This window comes from Nasonia vitripennis, chromosome 1 (genome assembly GCF_009193385.2).
Source record: "Nasonia vitripennis strain AsymCx chromosome 1, Nvit_psr_1.1, whole genome shotgun sequence".
Lineage (NCBI taxonomy): Eukaryota > Metazoa > Arthropoda > Insecta > Hymenoptera > Pteromalidae > Nasonia > Nasonia vitripennis.
Window position 1 is genome coordinate 31,549,665 of NC_045757.1, and position 23,286 is coordinate 31,572,950.

General features: G+C 44.9%; 2 protein-coding genes across 8 annotated transcripts in view; both read left to right on the forward strand.

Moving 5' to 3' along the window:
• LOC100116528 (glutamate receptor 1) overlaps positions 1–23,286 on the forward strand; it is a 332,198-nt gene that overhangs the window by 246,458 nt on the left and 62,454 nt on the right. For all 7 annotated transcript variants that reach the window (XR_512977.4, XR_001728766.3, XM_016981060.3 and 4 more), the window contains exon 4: positions 1,029–1,158. Coding sequence is in view for 5 of the 7 variants with exons in the window: in XM_016981060.3 (XP_016836549.1) it covers positions 1,029–1,158 (130 nt within the window). In the remaining 2 variants the exon portion in view is untranslated. The remainder of the gene's footprint in view (positions 1–1,028; positions 1,159–23,286) is intronic.
• On the forward strand, positions 8,127–20,557 carry LOC100680237 (facilitated trehalose transporter Tret1-2 homolog). Its single transcript, XM_003423824.5, has 4 exons — positions 8,127–8,389; positions 16,229–16,339; positions 17,784–18,952; positions 19,332–20,557. Exons 2-4 carry the CDS (start codon positions 16,285–16,287, stop codon positions 19,515–19,517), a joined length of 1,410 nt encoding a protein of 469 aa, XP_003423872.1. The 5' UTR covers positions 8,127–8,389; positions 16,229–16,284; the 3' UTR covers positions 19,518–20,557.

The following is a 23,286-nucleotide window of genomic DNA, read 5'->3' on the forward strand; positions in this document are numbered from 1 at the left end:
AACGTGCGCTGAAGACAAAAACTCGCGGAGCTCGGGGCGAGGCGAATGTAAATTTTAATCGTTCTGATGATGTTTTAAAATACGTTAAAGAAGCGCTAAAATTTGCATCCAGCGAGGAAGAAGCCGCGCCAAACTTTATGAACGAGAGATGCCCGGCGCTCGAGGCTGGCAGGAATTACATAAATTAAGAAACGCCAGCTCTCTACTGTTGCGGTGTAATTTTCAAAAATTTCACAGCGAAGTTTAAGATCGCGCGCGCGCGAGGCGGGTTAATGAAAAATTGCGCGAAGAAGCGTAGTTTTCATTTGCACAATAATTAACGACCTTAGCTGGATCGTTATGATAAATTCTAGCTGCTTATTCGCTTATAAATACTTGGAAAATGCTGTGAAAGTGATGAAGCATTTTAGTGTGTGTGTTATGATTGCCATACATTTCTTAGCTTTCTTTGATTACGCATATGATTTATTTCACTGTTATTATTAATCTGGAGATCAGTTTTTCATTAACGTCAAGCATTCTCATAAAAGCATTCATTCGAAGTATTCCTCATCCCATTCAGATAACAAAAACGCACAAAACACCAGCTCTAATGAACGATGAATAATAATCGAGCTCGCAAATCCGCAAACAAAAGCTGACTTAACCAAAGAAATAATTAGAAAATCAATGCATCCCAAATCCCCCTAATCCTTCACCTGCAACACCCTGAAAATCCTCTCCTTCCTACAGCCGTGCACACATCTCTCCCACGCGCACACGAACACATGCTCGGACCGAGTATACACAGGGGCTTATCGTCGCCGGCGTTTCGCGATCTAATTCTTGCTCGTCGTGCAAAGTTCGCCTTAATCTATCCTCGCGTCGCGTGTACCGCCGAGGCAATAAACACGCGACGGTGTTTAGCATTCACTTGTGCGGATGCAGGCCGCTATAGCGGGCGGATTAGGCCAAACTGGGCGTAGCGACGAGGAAAATCTGGATGGCTAGAGATTAACCCGCTGGGCGTGTGTGGTATGTGTTCGCAGGTCCTGACACCGTCCTCCGGTCTTCTCGACTTTGCCATAAGCATGCGGCCGGATTACCATCACGCAATCATCGACACGGTGCGACACTACGGATGGAAGAAAATCATCTACCTGTACGACTCGCATGATGGTGAGTTTGTTTGAGCTTTTTTTTTGTTCTGCATGAAAATCGATCACGTAAAATACAGTGACTTTTATTCTTATGGATTTCTTATTTAATATGACTATAACTAGGCGTTATGGAAATTATGAAAGCAAGAAACGTCATAACCCTCTTTCCAGATTATTAGAGCTTTCTCTAAATAAATCACGAACACAGGGGTTATTTTCGATCAGGAACCTTCAGCAAAAAAAATTTAGCTCGGAGGCCAAATCCTCCTCTCAACAAAAGCCGGAATGTAAGCGCTTCCCGATTCGAAATTTTGAAGACTACATAAATATAGACTACCACGCACATGAGCCACCGATTCATCCCTTCCCAATTCGGCCTTTCAAAGCTTGACGAAAAATCACTGCCCCTTAACATTCCAAAGGGTAAACGCGTCTGGAAGGACACGAATTCCTTTCTCCTCTCCGCGCTCATCTTGCCCATACAAACGCGCGCTTTTACAACCTATCTCTCTCTCTCTCTCTCTCTCTCTCATCCCGACCCTCTAAGTCTTTTACAGCCCCGGCGTCTCGCGCTTACCTCTCTCTCTTTTTCCATCGCGTCTCTTCGGCCCTTGGCTGGATGGCTAGAGGTCTCGCGCGGCCAACTTTCCAGCGACGGGCAAACGCAAAAATATACGAATGCATATAGTGCGCGGGACTTTCAAACGATTATTGCATACTAAAGCCGTGGCTGTATGAGGGCAGGTTTCGCGTACGAAAGAGAAAGAGAGCAGGCCGAACGCAAGAGTGCCGCGATTCCCTGCAGACCGATGAGGCCTGGAAAAAAATGCGTTATGAAAGCGGAAAGATTGGAATATGCAATTTTTATTCAAGATATTGGATGTCTTTTACCGCGAGAGAGGCTCTATCTCTCGCCCATTTTTTTCGAGATGTAGAGTTGGAAACCCCGCGGAGAGAAAGGAAAAGTCGCCTGTGTAATCAGTATTGCAGCGCATGCGCGTTTTCGAATATCACAAGAAGATTAGAGGGAGATTTTTTGCGGAAAGGAAGATGCGCTTCGGAAGTTATTTTCCGATTCGCGGGCCGCAGTTCTAACGGTGAAAGAATTGTAATTTGCTTTGTATACACACAGCTTTGTCCTGCTTCGCCGTGAACGTAAAATTTATTCGCAATACAGGTCAGTCGTTAATTTTCGCAGTTGCCGGAAGATTTGAAAAGTTCGTCACTTGGGGGTATTTTGAATCGCCGAGACGAGCTTTCTGATATATCTTGCAAATTTTGCGTTCTCGTATTTCTTCTCTTTCACGAGCTCGTTTTTGAAGAGTGTGTATACAGCCTCTTAGCGAAGCTATGTTGGTTTTAAATGCGCGCGTGTATTATATTTTCGCACAAGAAAATGCGAAAAGTTCCGAAGTGAAATTTTCAACTTTCCTCCTACTTTAAGGTTCTGGAAAAGTTTCCAGAGAAGAGAAACAGCGCATCATATGAACTTTTTTCGAGTTGAAATCGTGTGAAGCATTTGAAAACATGGCACACAGTGCAACGGTAACTTCTTGTATCATTATTATACAAAAGTTCGCCTCGGTTAAATTGTCCGACATAATTTCATCATAATTCGATACGAATTACATTCTCCGACCTTGCTCGTATACGATTACCTATATACTCATTGCGCATATATAACCTTTCGCAACCTGAGTTTTTTTTTCATCGCGATAAAACCGCAACTACGAGAAGCCGCGAAAATCCAGCTGCACGTGTGTGTCTTCAAAGCGAGAAGCTACGCGCGCTCGTGTATCTCAATGTATCATCGCTACATAGCGTGTATATACATCGTCGAGCGGCGGAAATGAAAGTGAGAATATACGAAAGATCCGGCGTATAAGCGCGCGGACAATATAACCAAAGCAAAATACGCGGCATTTAGAACGAGCGAGAGATTAACGAGGGCTTTCCCTTATGAAAACTCGTACTCAGTGATTTATTAAATAATAACACGAGCTTTACCGCCTTCCATTAATCCCTCTCTCCCTACTATACGGCTGTTACTATCACAAAATCACCGAAAAATCGTCGCCGAGAGAGAGGAGACAACGATTTTCCCTCTCCGGTCTCAAACAGCGCGTACTCGATGACAAAGCGATCTCGAGCGCTTGGTCGTTCTTCAGGACGAATAATAACCGGCGTTTCCGGCGACTTAAACGAGAAAATAGCGCCCACCATTAATATGAATCAGAGCGAGAGAGGACTGTGTAGCGTCAACTGGATATCTCACTGTCTGTCTGGATTTGGGCGTGTGTGTGTAGTGGTGGTTTAAAGGGACGGAAAAAAATCACGCGATGATGTCAAATCCGTCAGTTTGAAAATTTGATTTTCAAATATTCATCGAGGATAATCACGTAACAATGGATCGATGATAATCGCTTGATGGACAATGAAGTAATAAATATAAATGGAATTCCCGTATACTGCGAGAGTTATGACTAATTGTGATCAATTCTAATGAAGCCGAGCGATGCGTCTGCGTATGATTCAAAGTGATTTAATATACCGATGAAACGATTATATCCGATGGCTATATGGAATTTTATTCAAATTAATCGCACGTGTGTGCCATTAGATAACGATATTATTTGTATATCCGTTTGTTCCCATAACAGTCGCGCGCATTATGAGATGAAGTCGTATGAGAATTCACGCTAAACGAGGGATAATTTGAATTTCTAAAATCGTTGCACTCGCCGAGATGTAATAAAATTAATAAGCACGATTAAAAACAGTATGTATACATATATTTTTTTTAATTAGAATACAAAACGCGGGTGATTATGCAAATTCCTGTTATACGCTAACATCCTGTAAAACTGCGTTACGTACAAATCCTGCAGTAAATCGAAACCTTGGTATTTCTATAAAACAACAATGAAGCAATTAATATTTACGGTAATCACTATTCCCCGCAACTTTTATCCTCCACGGCAATTATCGAGCGCGTATAAACTCGAAGATTTCAATAAACCTACCCGAGACCGAGCCGAACAAAGCCAAAAAGTATAAGCGACCCAGCATCTTGCAATTTAGCTTCGAGTTTCGGGGGCTCGTTAATATCATCCCAACTTTCGTCCTTTCTCTCTCTCTCCTTTCCATATCCTCCCTATCTCCGGCGGCAGCCGGCCGCTTCCTTCGGCTAACGACGGAAGCTGACCGCCTCCGTTGCAAGGACGGCGAAAGTTTCGCGCGGCACAGTGTATAGTATAGCGGCGGCGGCGCACAGTCATAGATGTTTAATTACCGTTAAATACCGAAGCTTCCACGTGCCAGCTGGTGATTAATAGCGCGCCGGTTCACGCGCTTCCCTCTGCAATATATATACACACACACAAGGCGTGTGTATATATAGAGGGAGAGTCGTTTCTCCCGAGGACACGATACTGTCGCTGACGGTGGTGGGAGAGTTTGAGGAGCTTATGTAGGTGATGTGTTCACTTTGACGGAGGAAATGTGTGGAGGTATAGGGCTTGTAGGAACGAGTGTAAAATGTATTAAATAATTGACAAGTATAACACATACATGAGACGACAAAAATTGATGTTTATGGGAATTTAATGGAATAAGACACGCTTGTGTAGAAGTTCCAGGAAAGTATAAATATAGAGTATACTCCACTGCGTTAAGTACGTAATGCTCTCAGTGCGGTAGTACTCAGTTCTATGAATTATGTAACTGCTACTTTCTTCTCATCCTCAACTTCGAACTTCCAAGTAAATCCACAATAACAAAACTGCAGTTATGCCGACCTTGTCCATTCACACGGTAGGCTATAGTCGTTGAAGAAAAAAGTATCAACTTGAATACAAAGTAAGCTTCAAGGTCGAACGCAGGTGACGTACGAAAGGTTACACACATCATTCCAATTTCGTCTGTATATACCTGCACCAAAGTCTGCAAAAGCCGGAAATCGAATTTTTCACAATAACAAAACCCAATAACAGCTTGTACTATACCCGCAGAGTCGGAACCTTCATCTGAAAGGTCGCTCCCGCAACAACAAAATCCGCCTGCTCGGAGAGAAAAACGCCGGGATACCGTAATATTTTGGGCGCGGCTTTATTGCCGCTCGCATAAATGATAAATTAGCGGTCGGCCATCGATGAAAAACTCGCGGAGGTCATAATGTAGATATATATTTTTCGTCGCGCCGAAAAATCCGCGGGTATGTAACATAATATAGTATGAGCTGTCAGAGGCCGTTTAATTAACGCCGAAGCGCGTCGCGGTGGCAATTAATCGATGCACTTTGTAAGAATGAACTTTGGCCGGACATTAACCGCGCTCCGGTGTTATTATATACTCTGTATACTCGATATGGTTTCGGGTTATCAAGGACGGATATGTGCCGAATGGAGAAGGTGAATGTGTATTATATGTGGGAAATAAAATTTGTGTCAGGTTACGTAAAAAGTTGGGTTATTATACGCGTCGGATTAAGAGATTATATTGTGCGCGAACGTTTCATGAGAGTACAAACAACGAGTCATGTTCGAAGTGTGTCAAGATTAATGTGAGAAACACCGGCTCGAATACGTTAATCCGGAACTTTCGCGGCAAGGCTACGCTTTTGAATAAAAAAAAATGGCAATTATTCGCTGTTACGATTTCGCTGCGGGATGGAGTTTAACATGCGCAGCGATTAACCGTTTGATGGAGTCGTATGCACTTTGTATACGAGTTTGCATTGACCTCTCACGCAAATAAAATACAAATGTAGGCTCGTATCACAAGCTGTCGAACAAAAAACACTCAATAATCGAAGTCGTTGCGACACGCGAGCGTTTATCTCGCGGCATTATCATTTAATGCAGTTCATTATCCCTCGTGTCACGTGTTATAGTAGCGCGCGAAATTAGAACTTCTTTTCATGCGCACATAAATCATTACGACACATGGCAATCAGTTAACGACACACTTTAGAGGCAAGAAAATAAAACATCGCGTTCGCGTTGCGAATACCAGAGAGCTTAATTTCCGGAAAAAAATGATCCTTGAATCAAGCTCGCGCGCTTGGAATCTCCGCGGAAGCTCGATAAGACCGAGCGGCCAGGGCTAGAAAATGGCGAGGATATTGCGCGGGAATTGGGAAGGAGTTTAATTACCAAATGCAAATGCAAATATACTTTAGGGACCGGCTCGCCGCCGTCGCGCTATCTGGGCTACATTTCGAGGGAGACCGCCGTGGCTATACTCCCACTCCCAGGAGCATTTTCCCAATAAATGCAAAGCCGACCGCCGCAGTGCGGAACAACCGCCGCGTGGTCGGGAGCAAAAAAAAAAGGAAATTCGCGCAGTCCCGGATAATCGAATGGATGTGCTATATATACACAGTCCGAGCGACTTGAACTATGATAATTGGATGCTCGAGATCTTTCATTTTTTTTGCTAATGGGGGAGAAGGATTCAGCTTCTTACGTGTATACAGTGCTGGCGTGGTGTAATAAATGCGAGAAACAGGGTTGTTTAGGGGCAGTAGTTTGTGGCAGGCGCTATACTTTCGGATACAGCGGTAAGGATGGGATAAAAGATTCATTGAACCGAGTGACTTTGGGGGAAGGAACTCTGCGCGCGCGCGGGGAGGAATCAATTCGAGCTCACTGAGCGTGTACTACTATTAAGAGCTTATTGAATGTTTGATTTGATTGGGATTGTCAGTGTTTCCGTCGTGATTTAATTAGAGAGCAATTCCCTGACATTTCCTTCTGGAAGCTTTGATTGAAGTGCGCCTCTCCGACTGCGATGCTGACTGCTTGTTTTCTTACAAATACACGTGCAGTGAAGAAGAATCTTTTTTCCTTCGGTGTGATGACTCGTTATTATACACTGAGAAGAGCAAATACTCGCTGGAGCAAATAATACCGTCTCTCGGTGTGCTCTAATTGAAGACTCGTGTTTGTCTGCAGACATCAGCATTATCTTCAAGAGGAAAAAAGATGGAACGTCGTCCTCGATTTAGCAATTGGGCAAAGCGTGGGCGCGAAATTTACCCAATTTTTTAAGGCAGAGGATATGGCGCATCAGTGTAAATGTGTATACACAAGATCGAAGGAAGAACAGCAGCAGAGTGGCATCTTGATCCTCGCAGCTGCGTTAGACAGACGGAAACCCTGGATAAACTTTAACGAAGATAACTCCGATAGGGATGACGCGCCCAACTGCGCTACAGGCTGCGAGGCAAATTGGGAAGGAGTAGAATGGCTGGTCAGTGTTTTGCCAAGACGACTTTTTCCCGGAGTTTTAATCTCTATATTATAGAGTTTTTTTAAATATTCTGTACCATCTGTATGAGATTGAGTACCGCGTGTGTACTGAAATTTGCGAAAATTTAATAATGATATTGGTCAAATATCCTGCGGGCTGAAATGTTCAATTAATTCGATTTCGCATCGTATTATGATAAATTTTTAATTAATAAAGTAAAATCCATAAAACACTGACATGGTAATATAATCGAAAAAAAATCTCAATTATATTCAACGATCGAAAACGTATAATTCCACAATTATCTCACAAAATAATTCACTCGTAATCGGCAAGATTTATAAACCCATTGGCTGCACGAGGAACTCCCCCAATCGAACCAAATCGGTATATACTCTCGATGCACTATAAAACCAGTTCTCGAATTCTGGAAGCGAGCATCAGCAGCGTCAGAGATCAAAACCGCAACGCGTCACACGTCTTAATCGCGATTCCGACGTTCTGTTCTCGTGGGACTCCCACCTCTCCAGCCGTATACACTGCGTCATAGGAGGTGGAACGCGCATACCTCTTTCGCGTCTTGTGCATTTAATATACACATCCAGGAGGAAAAGTCCGGGCGCAAAAAGTCGTCAATATCAATGTCCCCGACAAGTCGTTTCACGGCCGAGGTAGTGGGGATCGCAAGAGCGCGCGGATAAGCTCTTGGCTCCAGGACTGCCGTCTTTTTTATATAATCGCGCGCGTGGCTTGAGCCCGCGAGAGATTGCCGCCGATCCTGCACTGCTACAGCACGCGAGTGTGATTATGCCGACCGGTCAGTCGTGTGCCACTGTTGTACGCTCGTTGTTTCACGCTGTGTGACTGTGTGTTTGCTTGTCTTCTTTTTGGCGGAGGCGAAATTCGAAGTTCGAGCTTTTTTTGGAGTGTGAGCGAACATCGGATCGACGCTTGTTTACAGTGATAAATATACTCATTTAGGAGATCGTGGTTTTACAGTAAGTTTTGATCGGAAGAGGAGCTAGTGATTTTTTGGTTGAAGCCAATTGTGATGTTAATGCGATTTGTTGGGTATAGCTTCCTCTGAGTAAAACATGCATGAGGATCTTATCGTTTACGCGATGTTTACTTCTTTCTCGTCGCTTTCTTAGAATCTGTAAAGTGTACGAGAGTAGTGGGGTAATGATTTATGGGATACTTCCGTATACTCGCGTCGGTTGATACATTGTTGTTTTCATAATAACTGATTTACTGTTGACAATTAACTTAGACTCTCGGAACGTCGTTGAGCAACAAAATGGAATAATCCTCTATGGTGGAACGATGATTATCTCGATTGAACTTGTTTCCATTTTGAATAGCGCAAATTTAATTTCACTTTCACAGCTATTGTATATATCTAGCTGAATGTAAGCTCATTTACTACTCGCGGAAAGATATCATACTTATACAGCAATTTTAAGTGCATGAACTCTCCAAGAAGTTGACAGCGTCATTATTCAATTTGACAGCAAATCAAGATTACGAACGAATAGAAAGATTAGGCCTAAAAGGTTTTTGACCGTTCAATTATGGTATATACTAAATTCTGCTCTATACAATTATCATTATTTAGATTGCGTCCAGTGACTATGAATTATGCCTCGAGTATCAATCAATTATTCATTTTAAAATATACAAAACGGATTATACGTTGTCGCTTTCATCACAATCGACATCATTTAATTATTTAAAAACGCGTATGCATACTCCGAATCATAAGTACCGATGTAAATTATAATTGTCACCTATTACCGTTCCAATTAGCACTCGTCAACTGTCCAATTATACTAGATTGCTGTATACGAATTGATGATTAAAAATTAACGGAACTAGAGAATATATAGCACACCGATAACAATGTTGCCGCAGATTCGTCGAATCCAGTATATAACAAACGCTCGAAAATTAAAAACCACCTCGGCTATCAAAAGGTCAATAAGCAATCACACCGGTTGGCTTATTGAAAAACAGTTATTCATTATTTACTACACGAAATCTGCATCCCAGACGATATCCCAAATTAATCAAGTTTTTTCACTTCGCCGCGCATCTCAATCTTAACAGCCTATCCCACGATCATTTTAAAATTAGCTCGTCGACAGATAATTCACGCTTAGCAGTCGCGGTGAGTACTTCTTTCACGCGGCTCTCGTGGAATTTATCAATCGAGAAAAAGTCCGACTAAGCCTCGTTAAATGCGTACACAGTGCGCTGTGCACGCGTAAACCGGATTCGTACGACGAAAAATCGCCTTGATACACGGCAGCGAAGCAAAACGAAACATAACTGGCGTACGTGACACTGTTATTGCCGCCGCGTTGATTTTTGGCTCTGCAGCTCGGATCCAGTTTTGCGGCCTTGGATCTCAAGCGCCACTGACCTCTCTCTCTCTCTCTCTCTCTCTCTCTCTCTCTCTCTCTCTCTCTCTCTCTCTCTCTCTCTCTCTCTCTCTCTCTCCTCCTATAACGATTATAAGCAGCTCGCATGCATGCTCTATATGAGTGCATATGCATGTATGATTCGAAAATTACAGCTGCTGTGTGGTGCAGCGATCGATCGATCGGCTTCATTAATAGTCAAGGTTTTCGGTTTTTTTCTCGACTGACAAGTGCGATTGACGTCGACGTGGTAATTGATACACGTCCATGGCATGTACTCCTGGCTTTTAATTAATCCGACGTTTATTCGCGCGACAGAGCGTGACGACGAGACAGAGAAACAGAGAAAGGGAAAAGGATTCCTCGGGCGTTACAGCTCTGGATCAACGATATATAAAGAAGTGCAGTTTGAATTCTTCCATCGTGTTGCAATTGCAGCCGAGCACTAATGCGACGCTTTAATCGAGATACTCGGAATTCCGAATGTTTTTTAGAAAATTTCTCGGCGTAACGAGGAGGGCTGCATTTATGACATTCTCTTTCAATGCGCTTGGATCGTAAATATTTTTTTAAAAACCGGTATTCAAAGGAGGAGGCTTCGATGCGTTTCGATCGATTTCACGGAAGACACGAGGCTAAACCGAACGTTTTTATCATTCGTAAATTCCGCCTCGTGGAATATATTTATATTAAAAATAATCCCAAAAGAGTCAAAGCGTCATTTCGGCCGTGCGCGCGCGCGGCCTCATCAAATCAGCTTTTTGTGCAGTAGCGCACCACGGATTCCACGCTGTGGTCGCTGACGCAGTACGTTTCCGAATGTTTATTTACCGGGTTTCAGTTTTTTGCCTGATTGCTTCTTCGCGGATCGCAAGATTAATGCTCGCCGGCAGCCATAAAACGCATAATGATTCTCGTGCAGTCAAATATCGCGCGCGCGAGCATTGTTTGTATACGCTGTAAACCGGGGATTGAAAATCCACAATTATTTTTCACCATATATGCGTTTAATTACGTTTACTTACATGTACGATTTCTGTAATAACTGAATCACGAATGTGTTCTCATCAAATTAACTTCTGTATTTTCGGTAATCGGAGTTAATCCCACGATTAATAACTAATAACAGCTGCCGTTCGAAATCAATCAGCCAGTTCGCTCTGACCGAATTTTCAACAAGCACGCAGTTAATTGCCAATCACACTCTCGAAGCCAGCAATAACCTTCGAGGCAACGCGTTCCAAAATCATTCCACTTCACGCCGGCCGATTTTTCGCGCGAATCCAGAATGGAAAAAAGCGATCGCGCGCTTCTCCATTACTACGAACGTAATTATCTTATTGCTTTTTAATCAGAGTACAGCGGCGCAAAATTCGAACGAAATTACGTTACTCGATCACTGGCGAAGAGAGAGAGAGAGAGAGAGAGAGAGAGAGAGAGAGAGAGAGAGAGCTCACCTGCGCTGCGCGAAATCCCGTTTATGTGTATAGCTTGTCGACTTGCTCGCGTATGTGTCTGGTAATTAAATACGCTCAGCCGGGCAAATCGCTTCGCGCGACGCGCTCTTGAGATATTCTATATATATATAGATGTGTCGCGCCGTAAGCTGCAGCCTCTGCTGTTGTGGCCGCGTATCTAATATTGGTGCGCGCACTTTTTAAGGGTGAAAAATCACGGCACGTCAAAGGCCTTCGTGGATTGTTCGGCCTATCAGCATCATCAGCGCGTGGAATAACACGAAAAAGTATACGTGCTGTACGAAGGGGGTCGTAATAATCTGGCTCCGTCAAATATCGGTTATTAGTTTGAAAGCCTTTATATCGAATAATTTCCGCGCGTGTTTCGTGTTATAGCTTTGTGGAATTGCTAGGTATAATATGTACGGCGTATTTTATTCGAGCGTAAATTTTTTTCGGACGATTTCGTGTTATACTGCGGATAAAGCCTATAATACGGGGCTTGCGATGTCATTTTAATGACTGGAATTTGGTGAATTTTTTTAAACCCCTTTTTTTGAAAATTACCGACGTTTTAATTACCTCTCTTTCTACAAAATATCAATTTCCATAAATTCCCCTAATAAAGTTCATCATGCTTCTTCGAACTTCTCTCAAAAAACCATCTCTCCGCTCAAGTAGTAACAGCCGAGCATCGTCCGGTTAGCCGAACTCTCAAGTTTTCCTACGTACAACCCTTGAAATCCCTTCCCTCTCTCTCTTTCTCGATGCCGCTATACAGCAGCACAGAGAAAACAATGGACCGTCAGCAGCCGCAGCAGTGTCGGTGTCCGCGTGCAGCGTTTTACGGTCAACTGGCCCAGGCCTGAAAACATTTGTTTCGCCGCTCGCGGACAATGAGAAGAATGGCGACGCCACTAACGACCCCCGGACCAGAGGCAAAACCAATCGACTTCCGTTCGCGCGTTTTGCAGAAAAGCTGCTGCTGCTCGCGTTCAAGAACAATGCGCGCCGATCGATCATCGAACACGCGGGTGCTGTGTTTATACTTTTGTCGGAGGCAAAAGAGAGAGAGAGAGAGAGAGAGAGAGAGAGAGAGAGAGAGAGAGAGAGAGAAAAGCCGGATTATTTCGGTGGCGGCTGTTTCGCTTCTTTATATTCCACGGTGTATTGATTTCTTGTCAACTTACGCCCAGCGTCGTATATCACGAATTGGAAAACCGCCGGGCGGCCCATATACACAACGCAATTGCGATTAAGTGCGTTGTCGATCGGTCTTTTACTATTTGCTGCCGCCGCCGCTGTACAAAACGCGCGGCGGCGCGCTGCTGCCGGACGATCGATAGTCTCGCGCTGTATATACTGCTGCGCTGCTTTGTTTCCCGCGCTTCTTTTTGGAGTGGATTGGCGGTTGTGAAATACGGAGCGCACTTTCGGCTCGTACTCCGTGTTGTGATTTGTTGTCGGCCCGCAGTGTACTCGGAGATTTTCCTTTAATCAATTGATTAAAAATGTCTGCCGCCTCTAGTCGTTCTTCTTAATTAATGCATGTCTGCGCGAGACGAGATGATTGGGGAAGTCATTAATATTCATTGCAACTAGTCGGATTTGCATCTGACAATGCGCTACATCTCTCACGCGTCCAACAATCTGAGAAAAAAAATATACGAGTCAATCTCGTGCACAGCGAATGAAGCCTCTCGCATCATCAAACCCGCTCTCGACTCTCTCATCGAATGAGAATCAAAGCTCGAGATAACTCGAGCCGTCGACTTAATACATCCTCGACAGACAGCTCGCAGACAATTACACACTTACAATCCCCCCACGAACGCCATCCACGTGCGCGATAGAGAGGAAAGCGCGAATTCTCATGCCTGTATACTGCCACAACAGCAGCAGCAACCCTATATTCTCCCGCGGCAGCGGCGGCGGACGCTAAGCCTCCAGAGCCGAGTGGATATCTCCTAACCAGATTCCAAGCCACATATCTCCCGCAGTTCGGGGGAGGCGGCCGAGGGGGTGGCAGCGATGCGCGACGACGAGCCGCTCTATATATAGATCGGTCGCGCGCAGCACACGAGGGTGCACTTACTGCAGCTGCCTCGAGAGCCCCAATGCTCGTCCCCGACTTGAGGTGCCTCGTATCTCCCAGACATGTGCGCAAGAGAGAGAGAGAGAGAGAGAGAGAGAGAGAGGAACTAGCCTCGACGTTTATGTCCTTCGCTAGCTCGGCGGCGGTAGCAATCTGGCCGATTGTCGGCGACGCGAGCGCACCTGATTAATTATACGCGTGCGGAGCCGCCGGTAATGGTGAGCTCCGCATCATCCGGCTTGATGTGTCTATCTGGATACCTACCATCGGATTTCCGCGGCGCAGAGGAATCGTGTATCTCACGGTTTTTGCGATTTGTTATCGGAAAAAACAAAAGAATGCGGCGCGCGTTGTATAACCGATGTATATGCTAATTGGACGCGGGCTTTGGCCATTGGGGAATTTGCTCGCTTAACAATTCAAGACGCTGCCATTTAATTCAACGCCGAAATTTACTCTGGTGCGCTGCGGACCCGCAAGGTCCTGTGTAAACTACAGCGCGCGGGACCTGTATTATGTTGAATTTTCAAACTGCTCGTCGATTAAAGCACGCTTTGCTATTTGCGATGGACCCTGTGTACACTACACATTTATTCGCCCGTGAACGAAAAGAATGGGTTTATCGTTTATTGTTTGCCGATTTGGTTTACCCTTTGGATTTGTGTGTGCGGAGCGGAAATTCTCCTCTGATGATCCAGACACCCCAGCTGCGCGTACAGGGTGAAAACGAACATACTTTCGAAAATCGCACGCAGGTCTGATTTCATTCGCGCTGATGCACACACACGTATACACAGAGAGACGAAGAGAAATGCAGCCGCAGGTGGACGAGGTAAACGAACCGGTTATTGATAGTTAAGTGCCAGCCGGAAATTTCGTCCGGACGTCGGCGCGGCTGCCCATCTGATGCGCCGCCGGCGAGCGCTGGATTTTATGAAGTGGCCAAGCTCGCGCGCGCGGACGCGTTATTTTCTATTTTGAATGAGACCGTCGCAGCCCTGCAGAGTTGGGGTATACCCGCGCAGCACGCCATCATCGCATCGAGTGCTTTTTCCGTACGCGCGAATTTAGCAGCGCGCCGCGGGCGTAAATTAAAGCCCGATCGACGCGCTAAGTGGCTTTGTTTCGCGCGCGATAACACACGCGACTGAAATATTTATCGAGGGGATTTAATTAGTTTCTCTTTTTGCAGATCGTGTATGTACCGCGTGTGCGAGTTTCGCTGTGGGTATTACCGCTCGAAATTCGTGGTACAGTTTCGAGTGTGCGCGAGCTTGGGTATTGGCGATGATGCAACTTTTCGGTAGATTGCATTTCGCGCGTGGAATTATGGCTTTCGATATGTTTTGTTGTTATGTGCGGGGGTTAAATGTAGAAAGTCATCGGAAACTTTGGCGATGAGTCGATGGATATGCTTGAAGTTCTCCGCGTTGTAATAAAAGTTTCTCACGGCTTTCGGCAAGCTTGATTATAGCGATATAGCTTCTTAAGTTTCGCTAGCACGATGTTTTAAATGATGAAACAGTGAAAAACGTTTCAAATCGAATTTTTAATTCTTCATCCGCGTTAGAAGTATAGACTTACTTAACGAGTGAGAATTTTGAGTGTGACTTCTGAAAATCCAAACTCTTATAAGATCGGTTGAAGATAACATGGTAATAACTGTGAGATTTTTACTTTTTTCCCCGCGTGCGATTACGGCAATCGTCGTTTTTTTCCAGGAATTTAAATCCGCCAGGTTTACATCGTTACCAACTCATTACCATTAATGAAGCTTCAAGCCGATCCTCGTGAAGTAAAAAATAAAGCTTCAAGGATTCAAATTTTTCACTCGATTCCACGGCAAGATCCTCGCGCGTTCGCTTCTCTGAATAGACAGCCGGAAAAAGCAAGCGCGCCGTGTGGCGTAACGATATTGGAAGCTGCCAGAGGAATCCCCTTTTATAAGGAAAGGGGATTTTTGAGGCAACGTCGCGTCAGGCAAATAGTGCAGTTTACTCGCTTCTATATGCGCTCTCGAGATGACGAGAGCTAATGGGATGGGCCAGCCCTGGGAAAACCAGAGATTGGAATTCGGACGCTTATTCAGTTTCTTTTTATTCATATATGCATGTATTAATTAAAAGGATTCATGTAAGAACAGGAAAATCCACTTTGAGCAAAGAATTTAATTTCCATCTGTTCTTCTCGATGTATACCTGCGCGGACGCAGTTTATCTCCCGAATATTTCACGTTCTAATTATCCTCGCCTCTCGTCTGCGGTATTTGCGGAGACAAGGCGATGCGCGTCGTGCCAAAATTTAGTTTTACGCTTCCGTTAAATTTTCATCTACTTATTTGCGGTCGCGTCCCATTTCTCGTCGAGGAGTGTGTGTCTCTCTCACTGCGCTATTAGAGTGCACTCGGCGATCGATAGAGTGCGCATTCGTCTTATTTTATGCAGATTCATGGGAGATAATATCGCTCTCGCTATCGCCTTGAATTCGCTGTGTATTTAGAAAAATACATTATTAATTTGTGTTGCACTCGGTGAAATAAGGCCCCGGATCGTGTTTGATAGTGAGTTATTACAACGGATAAACAGGAAGCGCCTTAGGAGAACAACGGCTATTTTTCTCTCTGGTTATCTTTGTTTACGCAGTCTAATCACAACCTCGTAACGCAAAGCTGTATACGGGAGCACGTGTGATTCGAACGATTCAAAATGCCAGATTCATGAAAAGTAAACATTTTTTTCCATCGTAAAGTAATTTCCTCAATTATATACCCGCGTTTCCATTAAACGTCAAAAAAGATCAACATCACAATGGCTTTGACAAAATGAAAAATTCTATTCAAACATCTCAACGTCTCTTCTCCTGTAGTCATCAAAAACTTGACATGAAAATAAACAGCTAGACGATAGACAAAGGAAGAAACAATGAAGGCCCAAGTGGATTACTCGCTCCTACGTCAGGTGCTGATCGGCGTCGTTTGTAAGTACATACACACACACACACACACACACCTCTCTGCGGCAATTTCACCCTCGGAGGAATGAAATGCAAAACAGGAAGCGCGAGTAAATTTCATTTACACGAGGCAATACGCGAAAAGTCGAAAAATCCACACACAGCAAGAAACGGAGCGGCGCGAAGAAAACGATCTCCACGGCCGCGTGCGGCATAACAATAAAAGCAAACGACTTGGCCCGTTTTCCCCTCGCGGAGCTCTTAACTGCCTGGCCCATCGCGAAAATCGATTAGACTTGAATTATATTACGATCGTCGGCGACAAAGTTAAAACGTATACGTTTCTTCTCACGTCGTCAATAGCAGCACCTCGTCCGATGGGATCCGCTGCCGAGGCTCGTGTGTATATGCAGTATAAAACCCGAACAATTATTTGTCCTTTTATTGAATGTCGCGGTAGTAAACAACGCTTTAGATTGCATTTTTTTTACAGTGAATGTCCTCGCTTTGTACATAATATACGGCCCGAGCATTTGCGAAATAACGCGGCACGCCAGCTTTTATTTATTTTTTGATTGAAACTTTTGTGCGCGGGAAAAGGCTGCGCGGCGTCAATTTATATGGCAGATGACGCGATGTGGGACGACATGTCGATTTTACTCGTGCTTTAGTTTTGCAAATCGTTACTGCACGATCGAATGAGCACGGATGCGTGTAACCGCTTGTTCAAACTATTTCGTATGCGCGCTGACTAATACATGGGATTTGGTATAATAATTTCGCTTTGAAGCGGCTTTTACATTGAGTTGTGTGTGTAATTTAACATAGACGAAAGCGCAATATAATCAGAATGTAATGTTGATTGCGATTCATTTCGACCTATGCGCGTTCGTACAATATTATTCGTGAATAAGCATTAGTCATCATTTGCAGTGGGCTAACCTTCATTAACATTGCGACAGTAATGCCAACTAATAAAACCGCGTTATTGAAAGCTTCCATCAAAGCTCGCACATTCCGCAAAAACCGTCAACAACGTCATTCCTCGGCTAAAACAAACCCATCGCATCTTGCATTCAAATCAGCGCCACTCAGCGATTACATTCATCCAAGATTAAAGATCATCTTTAATGCACGTAATCTCGAGAGCCAAGTTCGGCGACGACGACGACGATGGCCTCACCTTAACTGCTGCAGCGCCTTAATTGATACTAATCTCCTAACAAGCTACGGCAAACGCGCTCTCTCTCTCTCTCTCTCTCTCTCTCTCTCTCTCTCTCTCTCTCTCTCTCTCTCTCTCTCTCTCTCTCTCTCTCCGGCAATCATCCTAAAACCATTACTAATCAAATGGGCTCGAGGTATAAAGGACCAGCTCAGTTGGCTTATGCTCAACCCATTATGGGTCCTTTCAGCTAATACGGCTACCATCGAACTTTGATTTTCTTCTCCCTGTCCTCGGCCCCTTTAGGTAATCTGCTGATCATCGACAGTGGCTTTCACGAGGGCTGGAGCACGCCGATGATCCCAAAGCTAGAACACGATGACCCCGTACGGGTGAGTTCCGAGCAGGGCACCTGGATCATCAACCTGATGTACGTGGGCGTGGGCATCGGCTCGCTCATACCGCTCATGCTGATGGACCGAGTGGGACGAAAGTGGACGATGCTGATCGCCGCGATACCCAAGATCAGCAGCTGGATCACATTTGCCTGTGCCCAGGACTACCTCGCCTTCTACGTGGGTCGTTTTCTCGCAGGTGTTGGTACCGGGGTTACCTACTGCGTTACCCCGATGTACCTCGGGGAGATCAGCACCAAACAGACGCGGGGTCCACTCAGTGCTTCCCTGGCAGTTTGGATCAACATCGGTATGCTGCTGATCTACGCAATCGGACTCTGGACGTCTCGACTGACCATGTCTCTTATGGCTGTGACGGTCCCGCTGATGTTCCTGATGAGCTTCATGTGGTTGCCCAAGAGCGCAGTCTTCCTTGCCAAGAAGAACCGGCTGGGCAAAGCCGAATGCGTGCTCAAATGGTCCCTGGGCCGAGAGGACGTGGAGGAAGAGCTCGAGGAGATCAAGCGCATAGTGTCCAGCGAGGAAACCGGCAAGATCAGCTTCTGGCGATCGCTGACGGAGGCAGTGGTCAGAGTGGAGAGCCGCAAGGCCTTCGGCATCACTGGCATCCTGTTGGGTGCCATGATCTTCTCTGGAGCGGCTCCCATCCTGGCCTACCAGTCCTACACTTTCGAGGAGGCAGGTTTCGGCGTGTCGACAGACGTCTGCGTTCTGGGCTCTGGGATGGCAATCGTCGTCGCGGGACTGGCTTGCGTCATTCTGGTCAAGCGAACCGGTAAGAGGATGCTGCTGCTGATCGCCGCACCGGTTACCGTGGTCAGTCTGTCGGTCGTGGCCGGCTTCTTCACCCTCAAAACCTGGGGAGTTGACGTATCGAGCATCAACTGGGTACCCACGGTCTTCATCATAACTTACGCTTTGGCCTACGGGGTGGCGCTGAATCCTCTGCCGCTGAGCTACATCAGCGAGGTCTTCCCGATGGACGTGAAGGTCCCGGCCGCCCTGTACTGCTCGGTGTTTTACGCCATGGGTAGCTTGCTCGTCGTCAAGATTTACGAGGTAACGTACGGTTTTGTTGTCGCTTCGTTATCTTTCCTCGGGAGATGCGACTGGCAAAGATATTCCAGCAACGGGTGATAGAGTTGCATTATTTGCGCTGTAAACTAGTTTGCGACGCGTTAAAAGCCTTGCATTACACTGTGCGGCAAACTTCGAGAATATTATCCGACCAGCTACCTTAATGCGTTACCGGCTGATCCGATAACGAAACGATGAAGTTACGTTCACTATATGGATAAATCTACGAAGTGCATCTCAGCGCAAGAATATCTTTGCCCGTTCGCGCATTTCTCTGGCTCGATTTCGTTCGACAACGACGCGAGCAATCGTCAGGATTGAGTTACACACATGATATCCACAGTTCGCTCTCCTTCCTCAGGTCCTGAAGCAGTCTTACGGCTTGTACGTGCCTTTCTGGTGCTTCGCCGCCGTAACTTCCTTCCTCTGGCTCTTAATCTACTTGTTTGTCCCGGAGACCGAGGGCAAGAGCTTGGAAGAGATTCAAATGGAGCTGCGCGGAAAGAGTACGCAGTCGACGATAAGTGAATCGAAGCATCGCTATTAGCGCTGCGACCCGTGAACCGCACTCCACGCCTCTGTATACCTATATACCTATATACGCACACGCCAGTGTACACGTATATAGCTCTCCCGATGCTGGCACGGCAGCCGACGATCGATGTAGCGGACCGGATGCCTTGCCTCTACATCTCTCGCATCGTACTCTACTATATACACTTGCTGCGTATATGTACACGTATATATATATGCACACATCGCAAGTTCAGCTGGACAGTTATTTTCGCTTTACGGAATAACAGGTTTTTCGTTTTTTTTTCGATGGACTGTAAATCCTCTCGGGCGATATTGCGCGCGCTCTGAGTAGTGATAAATATCGATACGTGGCATCGATATGCGACCTCTGCGCTATTGTGAAATGGCGAACTCGTATATGCGCGACGATCAGTTTTCGATGCGCGGTAATGCTGCGCAGCTGAAAAACTCCGATGTTCAAAGAGAGATTCGCGTAGAAATATTAGAATTATTATACGGTCGTGAAAAACGGGCGCAGTAGGTACAGACACGCCGATGGTAAGAAGTATAAAACGGGATCTAGATGCGACACTCGACGATGTTCGCGCTCCTGGCGATATTGCGCGTCTGAAATTGTTTGTCGTGAATCTCTCCTCTTTAACGTTCTTTTTTCTGTTTCGCGCTCTATGAAATACTCAAGGTACTTGCGAGTAAAGTGTTGGTGTAATTTTATTTGTCTCGTATTATCGACGCTGCAAGGGAAAAATGTTGTAGTATCGACACCGATCGAACGGTTTTTAGCGTAATTGCAGGTATTATTTTATTTTATTTTTTATTCGTTAAGCACACTCGTTTGTTATTTTTAAAATCGATTTAGTAACGTTTCTAGTATAGATTTCAATGCTACGGTAAATTTTAGCGATGTACTCGAGTACGTCGATTTAATAGTATTAAGTTGTATACGCTGTTGATTAAGTTTGTAAATAAAGAACTGTTATATAGAGTGAATGTAACTTCTATAAGCATTTAACACCGACATACGTAATAAAATGCATAATAAAGCGAATACTACACTTACGTCGATTCTCAGCATTTGCAACATTTCGCTACAACTATTACTCCACAGTGATGAATCACTTGTTTTGACCTATCTAAACATTCCTGAACCACAACAACAGCGAACGAGAGATAATTTGAATAATTCAATCCCGAATTCAACTGCAGACAAAACATAATGCTTATAGTAGTACCGGTTGCGCAATAAATTCCCAGCGTTTTGTACACTATTATCACGGTAGCGCAAATCAGTACACCAATTTCCAGCAATCAAGAGCAATTCCGTCACGAAAATCTGCGCAACAGTGCGCGACATTTTCGTCATCCTGCACGGAATCTCATTGTATTCGGTATACGCATCAGTAGCAACTGCTGTGAGAGAAAAAATTAACTGCCATACCTGCTTCGCGGAAGATGTAAACAAAGACTCGCTCTCGCGTACGAGATAACGCGCGGAAATAACGACCTACAATTTTCCCAAATAACTTCCTTACGACTCTCGCGGCGATAGCTAAATGTTTACAGCCTCCATTAACTCGCTAATCATCGACTTCGTGTATTTCGTCCTCCGAGTTCATAAAAGAGCAGAAAAACGATTATACAAGGTGAGCGACTGAGGTGTACGCAAAATGAGTTCAACTGCGTAACTCGCTCTTTCACCCCTCGCCCGTCGCGATAATGGCTTCCTCATACTCAAATGCTCGCACCGACAAAGCTGCGCCTCCGTGTCGAGCTTCTTCTTTCGTAGACATAACGCTTGTCATTATCGCCCGACAACAGCTTCGTAGTTGCGCGCGCGTACGAGTAGACGTTTTTACGAGGCCGTAAAGTCCAGCGTCTCGTGAATTCTTATACGGACGCGCGTGGGGTAAGGAATAGGAGATGCAGAAATCACGCGACGTGATGACTTTTGGAAATTTTATCTGCGCGAGGGCGTACGTGCCGGCGCATATAAAAAAAGGAGGAGCGACATATCGCGTATCTTCTTTTTTTTCTTCTTCGTCGCCCTCTCTCTCTCTCTCTCTCTCTCTCTCTCTCTCTCTTCTGCTCACGCGCGGGCGCTTCTTCTTTTATGCTCGGCGCTTTGAAATATTGAAAGTGATGTCCCCGGGTATGTATGAGGGAGGATGAGCTGCGCGTGAGACGCGAAGATTCCGCGCGTGAAATGGAAGATATTGTATTATATTGCGCGAGTAGTACGTGCGCATGTGTGTTTATGTTAATGAAAGTTTATGCGCAAAGGGGAGAGAGCGTCTGCAACGTGGCTGGAGTTTCTTACGAATAAACTCGCGTTGTATGGAATAATCATGATTATAGCAGGTAGATATTATTATTTAGAGGACAGGAGCTTTTTCTCCCTATTCACCTCGGCATATATGATTTGATTAATATTTTCATTTCTGCGAATGACCAGCCAGATTAATACGTATGTATAAAACAAATCCAATCAGGCAAAAAAACAATTTTTAACCTTCCCTCCGCAACAAACAATTTCACGGCAAGCACTGTATCTGTGTAATCAAACATTCATTACCTTTACTAACAAACATTCGCATTATAATGAAACGCTATATTCAGCTCGTTCGAGCGTAAGTTTAATTAAAATTTCCGGCTATGCTAACAATTACACCACACTTTGCACATACTCCCACACCATTAGCATACACTTTATACGCATACACATACACAAGATGTATAAAACGCGCGGAGTTGATAAACCATGACGTTTTACATTAGCGTTAATTATCGTCGCTGAAGCACGAGGGAGAGAGGGCTGCTCGTTAATAACTTTTCCGAGCGGTGCCACGCGCCCAGCGTTATCTTGTTTACGCAATAAGTCACCATAAAACTAAATAAACCAATCGGCAGCGATTATTCCGAGCTTATCGGTCACACACCCATACAAACGCACCCGAGCTCCGCTGAAAATCACCTGCGAAACAGAAGTAATGAATAATGACCCCGATGACCGCGCTCTATACGTACGGAAGCATACAGTACTCTGGATAAATCAGGAATATAATCTCGATAATACGGCGTAATTGCGAAATCGCGTCTGTGACACGCTTGGCGCTACCGTCGCTGCTGCATACTATAGCACCTCCCCCCCCTCCTGCCCCTCTTCGTAATGCACTGTCGCGAAAATTCGGCAGACGTTAATAGCAGCGTAATGCGCGACGGATATCGCTATCCGCGAATTTCGCGTAATTCGTCCATCCCTACCTCTGGCTATACTCGTGTGCAGTGTATGTGCTGCCATTATTCCACCCTTTACCAGCACAAGGATCTGTCTTTCTCTCTACTCTTCATGACGGCGCGGACTTTCACACGTGCCGTTTCGAGATAGCGCACAAAGGAAAGGTAATTTCGTTGGTCTGACTGCTCGTTTACTCTTTTTTGGACGCTTTATGCCGGGAAATTCTTTTAATGTACTCTCTAAATCTACAATAGTGAAAAGTCACTTTAAAGTAGTGATTATTATCACTCAAAGCTGAAGAGTGACAAAATGACTCAAATTATTTAGTGAAAGGGTATATCACAAAGCTACATAACCTCAAAAATAATTTTATTTTATTGTATTCAGAAAATAAATTACAGTTGCTCATAACCTGTATGAAAGATAAATTATAAGAATAATTAAAGAATAATTATAATCTTTGGAACCTGATTGGTCGACTTTTCACATTATAATCTTTGAGTTAAATTACAAGTCTTCATCTTCATCCTGTTCGGATGCACTTTGA